The sequence below is a fragment of the Pocillopora verrucosa genome, chromosome 13 (assembly GCF_036669915.1).
Source record: "Pocillopora verrucosa isolate sample1 chromosome 13, ASM3666991v2, whole genome shotgun sequence".
Lineage (NCBI taxonomy): Eukaryota > Metazoa > Cnidaria > Anthozoa > Scleractinia > Pocilloporidae > Pocillopora > Pocillopora verrucosa.
The window spans coordinates 13,064,874-13,074,420 of NC_089324.1; the positions used below are offsets into that span (position 1 = coordinate 13,064,874).

At 44.4% G+C, this 9,547-nt stretch overlaps 1 protein-coding gene across 1 annotated transcript; it reads left to right on the top strand.

Moving 5' to 3' along the window:
• Positions 1-1,790: 1,790 nt before the first annotated feature.
• On the top strand, positions 1,791-7,560 carry LOC131783089 (uncharacterized). Its single transcript, XM_066159924.1, has one exon. It carries the CDS (start codon positions 2,002-2,004, stop codon positions 7,273-7,275), a length of 5,274 nt encoding a protein of 1,757 aa, XP_066016021.1. The 5' UTR covers positions 1,791-2,001; the 3' UTR covers positions 7,276-7,560.
• Positions 7,561-9,547: the final 1,987 nt, after the last annotated feature.

Consider the following 9,547-nt stretch of genomic DNA (forward strand, 5'->3'; position numbering starts at 1 on the left):
TTGTCACAGTATATGTACATACGGTAGTCAAAACTTATCTGTGAGTATAGGCCATATCAGAGGACTCAGAGCTTTAAAACAGTTGACAAAAGTCAACTACTCCAACACCCATCCAGAGGGAGTGGTATAAAATTACAAATACAAAAGGCAGATTTACCAGTGACTACAAAATTGTATTTAAAGACAGCATGAGCTTGATTACATTTAACAACATTCTGGGAAACTGGGGCCTGATGAAGGGCGTGGTGCACTGGGAGCAGGAGGCTGATGAGGAGCTGAAAAAAGAGGCCATGAGTGAGTGCTGAATCAAACATTGAGGTCATGAGAATAAAAAAAGAAATGATCATTCACTAAAGGAGCTCTTGACTGTTAAACAAATTCCTTTTGTCAGAACCATAGGAAATGTATAGAGAATAGTATGGAGAATATGAACACTGACATTGGACGTAAGAGATTAAGAGAATTAAGTCAGAATAGTCCATTTAACAATTGTGTGCTTGGTCACCAAGTCTTTGAACAGGAGCGAGGCAAAGGGGACTTTGTTACAATACAAATGTTGCTCTTTCTCAAAAGTAAACTACTTTGTTATCATGGTAACTAGATACTGGTCTTTGTCACAACATTAGGTCACCTTGAGCCTCACTCCAAATTAAAGGCTTGGCAACTAAGTACACAACTGTAATGTGATTTATATTTGCAAAACTGAAGAGAAATGCCAAGTTTTAGAAGGTCATCTTACTAAACATTACAAGAAAGTGAAGAAACCAACATTGTCAATAGTCATACCTGGTGGAGAGGGGGCAGCACTGTGGTTGTTAAAAGGGCCCCCAGGGTAGGGGGTAGCTTTTTTTCTGAGGGATAATTGGGTGGTACATCTGGCAGACCAGAGATGTAGGGTGGGACATTTCCCTGTTGAGTAAAAAAGATGCAGCCATGTTAATATTATCATTTTCAAATTCAACAAATTTTATCAAATTATTTTGTAAATGTTATGTGATATTTTGAGTGCCTTTCTTTCCCCAATTGCATGACTGAGTACTATGCCTTAAGATGTTACCCCATCTTATGGTGAAAACCTCTAAAAGTGCTTACCATCAATATCAGTCATAACAACCATATTTAGACTGGAGGCCCCAACAATGTTTCTTCCGCTAAAAACAAGTGCTATGAGCAAGCCAGAATTTCTCATTACCATATCAAGACAACATCAAGCAGATAAGTGATGAGATGAAATAAGTTGATCCAATACCAAATTCTCTGAACTAACATCATAAGAGTTGTATGACAGTAAGAAGAATTACTAAATGAGATCATGGGGGTGAAAGGGTTATAGTACATCATGCAATATTGCACTAAGTGCCTTTTATGTGTTTCAGAATTGCATAGAACACAGAAACAAAAATGAAAAAGGCTGCATTTACAGCCGTGAAGGGTTCTCTTGTTTTCAACAACTTTTTATAACCCCACACCAAAATTAAAAGTGACTTTTTTCTCTGTCAGTGTTTTTAGTGACTTGTGTAAGGCAGCATACATGTAAGCTAAATGGTGGAATAAATGATGACTTACATGTGTTGCTGGAGGGTATGCTGCATATCCCATGTTATGGCTGGAGTACCAGGCCCATTAAAGCCTGCTCTGTAGCCCTCAAATCCAATAAGCCCTCCTCCACCACTAAAACCTCTTCCACTGGGTGGCCTTGGCTTGATGTCGTCATCAGGAGGTACCTGAGCTCCCTATTGGGAAAGACTTTAACAATTCTTAACATGATGTTTAACTTGTGCTGTCGGAAAAGTGACGTCAGCCGTGTAACCTCGCAACGCAAAACCAAGGGTGGTCTTTAGGATTGTGGTTTTGAAAAAAGATATAGGCTAAGATCGACGCGATACGAAGCGTGTAACGACTAGAATAAAGATAGGAAAAGAAAACTACGCGAGTGACTAGTGTTGCTATACTGGGATTTCCAACACTAACTGGCACCTCCGACGGGACTGAGATCGAGACATGGAACTGGAGGCACTTCAGAAGAATTTGGACGCAAAACTCAAGCTTTTGGCGTACAAGCAAGAAAAGGGAAAGGGCATTGTGGACAAGGCAAACGCGACAACTATTGGGAGACACCGTGACGGGTTGGTGTGTTTAGCAAAAGAAGCGGACGAGGTCAAATTAAAGATCGAAGAGAAGAAGATTGCAAAGGGTGAGCAAATGGACGAGGTATGTGCATGGAGCAATGAAATAGACAAAGTTATTGAGGGTGTAGACGCGGAGATCGAATACCTTGGGAAGTGTTTGGGGGAGGTGAAGAAAAAATCGCAAATGGCCGAAAAAGAAAGCGAGAAAGCGACAATCGCGAAGGAGAGAGAGGAGCAACTCGCGTTTGAAAAAGCACAATGGGAAATGAAGCTTGATTACGAAAAAAAATCAGAAGAATTAGGTAGCAAAAAAGGGAAAGGGTTATCAGGCGATACCGTAATGCACGCAAAGTTGCCAAAGCTATCAATAACGAAGTTTGATGGGTCCTTCGAACAATGGCTCTCTTTTTGGAATAAATTTTCCGCGGAAATAGACGCGACGGATCTGTCAGCAGTGACAAAGTTCGCTTATCTAAAGGAACTCCTTGTTACAAAGGTACGAGCGGACATAGATGGACTCCCGTTCAATCTTGAGGGGTACGAAAGGGCGAAGGCCATCCTAAAATCGGAGTACGGGAAAACGTCAGAAATTGTAAATGCATATGTAAACAACATCATGGGTTTGCCTACCATCACAAGCGCCAGTCCAAAAGAAATTAATGAGTTTTACAAAAGGCTTCTGTTCAATGTACAAAGCTTAGAGACGCTCGGGAAGTTACGTGAAGTCTCCGGAAATGTGAGGGCGGTGTTAGACAAACTGAAAGGAATAAAGGGAGACTTAGTCCGGGGACACGAAGATTGGCGAGACTGGGATTTCGCTAAACTGATTCAGGCAATTAAAGGTTGGAGAGACATAAATTCAGAAGGAGAAGAAAGCGATGGTGGGAGTGTGTCCAAGAGGAAGAATGATCGCAACGACTGGAATGCCCGTGTTCCGCCGCCACGCGGAAGGTCTTATCAGGTCCAACAACAAGCAAATGGAGGACAGATGCGCGGATGCGTCTATTGCGATGACACGAACCACACATCCGCTAATTGCACCAAAGTTGTCGCGGTCGGAGACCGCAAACGAATTTTGAGCCAAAAACAGTTGTGTTTTAATTGTACAAGTGACAAACACAGAGCAGACAGCTGTAGAAGCCGCGGGTGTCATAACTGTCAACGCCGACATCACACGTCAATATGTGATCGCCCACCAAGCGGTCACACAACGAGGGGAAGATTTATGACGGCACAAAACAAAGGAACAGAGAGAGTCGTGTATCCCGTTGTTGTCGTGGAAGTAAATGGAATCAAATGCCGCGCACTCCTAGACACTGGGGCAGGCAGCTCATACGCGTCGTCAGCTATCCTTGAACACCTGGGAAACAAACCGCTACGAGAAGAATTCAAGCGCATAGAGATGATGCTTGGGTCAACAAACAAGGTCATCGGAGTTCATAGCGTGACGATTGGCAGCCTTGATGGAAAATTTCGATTGGAAACGGAAGTCACCAGAGTGGACCGTAGTACATTGCTATCACTTGACAACCCAGGATATGCTGGGATACTGGAGAAATATCCCTACTTGGATGGGGTATACATGGACGACAGAGACGAGAAGCCTGAGCTACCAGTCCACATTATCCTGGGTGCGAGCGAGTACGCGAAAATAAAGACAGAAACCATACCAAAGATCGGACGTCCCGGCGAACCTGTTGCAGAGCTAACAAAGTTCGGATGGACAATTATGTCACCAGGTAAAGAAGTTGACCTCTCTAATATGTTCTTGACCCAGACGACAGCGGCAGATTACGAACAACTATGCAAATTAGATGTTCTAGGATTGCGTGACACACCAGGCGGAGATCAAGCAGATGTTTATGAAGAATTCAAGGAACAATTAACACGAGGGCCAGAGGGATGGTACGAGACGGGGCTACCCTGGAGGGGAAACCACCCTCCACTGCCCAACCACAGAGCGGGAAGCTTGAAGCGATTGGAAAGTACCATTCGGAAACTGGAGAAGAACGGAATACTCCAGAAGTATGACGCCATAATTAAAGACCAGCTTAACGAAGGAATAGTGGAGCGAGTGTCAGGCCCACCAGTGGGAAAGGAGTTCTATATTCCACATAAAGCAGTGGTGAGAGAAGCTGCAGAGAGTACCAAACTTCGAATCGTGTACGACGCCTCTGCCCGAGCTTCAGAGAAGGCTCCTTCTCTCAACGAGTGCCTTCACGCGGGACCTCCGTTGCAGAACAAGCTTTGGGCTGTTCTTGTCCGTGCACGTTTCCACCCAGTCGCGTTAACAGGTGATATCAAGCAAGCGTTCTTACAAGTACGAATACGGGAAGAAGACAGGGATGCCATGAGATTCCACTGGATCACGGACTTGCAATCCAGGCGAGTGGAAATACTGAGATTCACGAGAGCTCTGTTTGGTTTGGCCCCATCGCCCTTTCTTCTTGGGGGAGTTATCAAACAACACCTGGAAGCCTGTCGTACCGAGAATCCGGACCTGGTGAGGGAAATAGAGAAGAGTCTATACGTCGATGACCTTATCAGCGGGGGACCCACCGTAAAAGCTGCCCTTGAAGTCAAAGCAGGCGTTACCCATGTCTTTAACCAAGCCTCATTCAAGCTGCACAAGTGGCATTCAAATGTTCCGGCAGTGGAGTCCCCTGGTGATTCTCTTAGCGAAGATACTACATTCGCGAAAGAACAGTTGGGTGCACCTCAAGAAGGAGGGGGATCTATTCTCGGGCTTCCATGGAACAAGCGACAAGATACCATTGAAATAAATTTCCCAACTGACCGCACCCAAGTGACAAAGAGAGGGATACTAGCGAAGATAGCAAGAGTGTATGACCCGTTAGGGCTCGCAGCGCCTATGACATTGAGTGGAAAACTACTGTACCGAGACGCATGTGATTTGAAAGTCGGATGGGATGCTCAACTTCCTGGTCAACTGGGAACCAAGTGGTCAAGATGGGAAGCACAGCTACCAGTGAGCATTTCCGTACCCAGAGCCATACCTCAACACTTTGAAGAGATCAGCAACATTGAGCTACATTGTTTCGGCGACGCAAGCGGACAAGGCGTTTCTGCGGCAGTGTACGGTGTCATATCTCAACCATCCGGTGATAGTGTTGGGCTGATAGCAGCCAAAGCTAGACTGGCGAAGCAAGGCCTCACCATCCCCCGCCTCGAGTTGGTCTCCGGTCACATGGCGACCAATCTCATTGTAAACGTTAAGGAAGCATTAGAGGGTTTCCCAGTTGGAAATATGGTTTGCTGGTTGGACAGCAGCGTTGCGTTACATTGGATCAAGGGAGCAGGGAGTTACAAGCAGTTCGTAAGCAATCGAGTGCAGAAAATCCAGCAACACCCAGAAGTAAACTGGCGTCATGTGGGTACAAAGGACAACCCAGCTGACCTTGGCAGTCGGAGCGGAAGCGTGGAAAATGAAGAGCTATGGTGGAGAGGGCCTGAGTGGCTACTAGACCGAGAGCGATGGCCAGCCGATATTAAGACAACGGCCACACCAGACAGTCAGGCGGAAGCAAAAGTGATACGGGACGTATTCGCTGTAGCACAAGCTAAGACAGACATCCTAGACGCCTTGCTGATCAAGTTCAACTTATGGAAAACCCTAAGGGTTTGTGCGTGGGTGACTCGATTCATACATAACCTACGGAGCGAAAAGACGAGAAGATCTAAGGGACCACTCACGACAGAGGAGATCGAGATGCAGCGACACCTGTGGCTAAAGCGAACACAGGTGAAATTCAAGAGAGACGAGCGGTTCGAAGATCATCGTGTTCAGCTGAACCTACAAGAAAACGCAGACGGGTTACTGGAATGCCGAGGGCGGATTCAGGGAGACTATCCCATTTACTTGCCTGAGTCTCATCCGTTCGCGGAGAAGATGGTGGCAGACGCACATATCAGGACACTCCACGGGGGAGTGAGCCTCACAATGGCAAAGATTCGTGAAAGGTACTGGGTTCCCAGGTTGGGTCGCCTTGCAAAAAGAGTCGTTAAAGCTTGTAACGGCTGCAAGCGGTTCCGCGCCACAGCGTTTGCGGTTCCGCCACCAGGACAGCTACCAAGGGATCGTACCGAAGGAGAAAATGCGTTCCAAGTAGTCGGAGTGGATTTCGCCGGACCACTGAAGTATAGAAAGGGGAGGAATCATGAAGGCAAAGCTTACATAACGCTTTACGCCTGTAGCCTGACCAGAGGTATTTACCTTGAGCTACTACCCAGCCTAGAAACGGGAGAATTCCTTCGATGCCTGAAACGGTTTATCGCCCGACGTGGGCGGCCAGAAAAGATTTACTCAGACAACGGGAGTACCTTCGTGGCAGCAGCTAAGTGGCTGAAACAAGTGATGACTGACGAACGCCTCAACGAATTCCTCTCCCGTCAAGAAATCAAGTGGCAATTCAACCTGAGCAGAGCGCCCTGGTGGGGAGGGCAGTTCGAGAGAATGGTTGGATTGGTGAAGAGAAGTCTACAGAAGACCATTGGAAACGGGTTCCTAACGTGGACCGAGTTAGAGGAGGTTATACTAGACGTAGAGGTTGCAGTCAACAACCGACCTTTAAGTTACGTGGAGGACGATGTGCAGCTACCGATCTTGACCCCCCACTCCTTGTTGTTTGGTCAACCAAATGCACTACTCGAGTTGGAACCGCACTGCATAGAAGACGGTGAATTACGCAAGCGAGCAAAGTATCTCAGACGATGCAAGGAGGCCGTCTGGAAGCGATGGACGGGGGAGTACTTAAAGGGGCTGCGCGAACGCCATCGTCTAAAGAATCCTGGAAAGCCCGAAAATCCTATTGTGGGCGAGGTCGTGCTGATCAAGTCGGACGACAAGAATCGCGGGAAATGGAAGGTCGGGATCGTCACGGAACTAATCAAAGGGCGTGACGGTGTTGTCCGGGGAGCAAAGTTGCGCACAGGGACCTCACATCTAGAGCGAGCAGTACAGCAGCTGTATCCGTTAGAACTGTCATGTGATCGACCGGGAGACGGCGACAGACCTCCAACGACCGAGTTGCGCATTGAAGCGCCAGCGTTCAGGCCTTCCCGTGATGCAGCCGTCGCAGCAAGATTACGTATGGAGGATCTTGCTCACGATGAGGAAGGGGGTTGAACTTTGAACCAAACCGAAACAGATTGGATGACAACAGCGGATCGGATGCTTGAACATTCTACTTATGAACTGAACATCTGCCACTATGGCTACTGATTGATCAATGATTAGTGTGATTAGGAAATCGATTGAAAATTCTAGATGATAGATTCGTTCATAAAATCTAAGCGATAAGGTTCATTTCTCGACAGACATTTGCTCTCCGAGACAAATGGGGGGAGGGTGTCGGAAAAGTGACGTCAGCCGTGTAACCTCGCAACGCAAAACCAAGGGTGGTCTTTAGGATTGTGGTTTTGAAAAAGATATAGGCTAAGATCGACGCGATACGAAGCGTGTAACGACTAGAATAAAGATAGGAAAAGAAAACTACGCGAGTGACTAGTGTTGCTATACTGGGATTTCCAACAGTGCCACACTCATTCAATCATGATTCACTAGCCCAAGTATTGACTCTTGTCCAGGGTGAGTAGCATGATGTTGGTGGCATGGTAGGAGCATAGCTGGTGGCATTGGCTGGCAGAATTCATTTAGCGTAGCTGTATAAGCTACCGTATTTATTCACCTATAAGCCGAGCGATTTTTCCAAAAAATTAAACTGAGAACAGGTAAATTCTCGCTAAGGTAGGGGGTTCGGCTTATAGCCGAGTAAAAAAAATTTACGGGTGCTTAACAAGATTCGAAATTCAATGTTTATTCGACTATAAGCCAAGCGATTATCAACAAACACAAATTTCCGAGATCACGAAAGGTAGGTACATGTAAATCATTGTTGGTCATTGACTTTAATCTTTGATCTTTTCGCCAGCGATGCACCATCGATTCACTGATTCCGTAATCTCTAGCGATCTCAGAGTTGTTCTCGACGGCCTCTGCTTCAGCAACGACTTTTAGTTTGAACGCTAAGTTGTATGAAGAACGACGAACTTTTGGCATGATGATCGATTACGATAACTTTGAAAGAGAGCGATTGTTTGAGACAGGATTCTGAACTCAGGTGAATGTTTTGTTATGTCACACATGGTTCTATTTATTTACATTAAATTCAACTTATCTGTGATTTGTTGTTACTTTCAATTAAACGACCAATAACAACTGAGTAAATTAGACTTAATGAATATGTTTATTCATAACCTACTTTTTGGTTGCATGTTTCCCGAGAGGGGAGCTCCTTTTGTTTTCGGTTTATGTTAATTCATCTCAGTTAACGACACGCGTGGAGTACTTTGCAATTATTAGGTCTCGGCTTTTAGCCGAATGTTTTGTGTATATTTTTTATTTCAATGCAACAGCTGCTGACATGAAAAAGTTTAGGGTCTTGGCTTATAGGCGAATAAATACGGTAATTGCTAGTGGCATAAGCTGATTGCACCAGCCTAGTGGCATAAACTAGTTGCTATCTTTTTTTCCTGGATAACAATTTGTCTTAGTTTAAACCCACTCTCTTATTCAGTGAGCAATTTTTTATTTCTATTTTTATGGTTTAGAGACACAACTTAAAATTTGGTATTAATAAACCTACAGTGTAAAAGCTATCAGGAATTGTCAAATTACAGTAAAGTTAACACTCACTCTTTGATTTACTGCGCTATTGGCATTGACTGCTGCTTCATGTCCAAACTTTTTGCCCTACTTCAGTCCTAACTGGTCAGAGATCTGCACATTATGACAAAAAAAAAAACAATATCGTAAATCAATTGAATAATAATTGGCAAATTACTCAAAAATAACTTTCACGACCTAAATACAGTGTTTGCATCATTCTACTTTGTATAATTTATAAATAAATTTAATTAAGTAATAATTATCCAAGAATACAAAACATTGTTATTGACTACTACTGTAACTCTTTATTCAATCATCATCATTATTATTAGTTATAATTAATAAAAATACAGTAATTTTCTTTTTTTTTTCTTTTTAAACATTGTGCGTCCACCTCAGTGGTATTGACTTAAGGTGAGTCTAAGAGAATTTGAGGCAAAACAGTCACGGCCATAAATTTGGGAATTGAGATATGTCCAGAAATGCATGCAGTAATAAAAATGGAGAAAACTCGCTAAAATTGTCAAATCCAGGAACATTCACTCAGTTTGACAAAAATCCATGACCATTCACTTCATTTAACTAAATTTAGTGAAATCTGCTATTTTTGTCACTGCATGTATTTCTGGACAACAGTGGGAAGTTGGGAGGGAAAAAGGGGACATGTTATCCAAATTTAAATATCTTAAGATTAAGGATTTACAGTGGTTTGCATCTGTGCTACAAAATA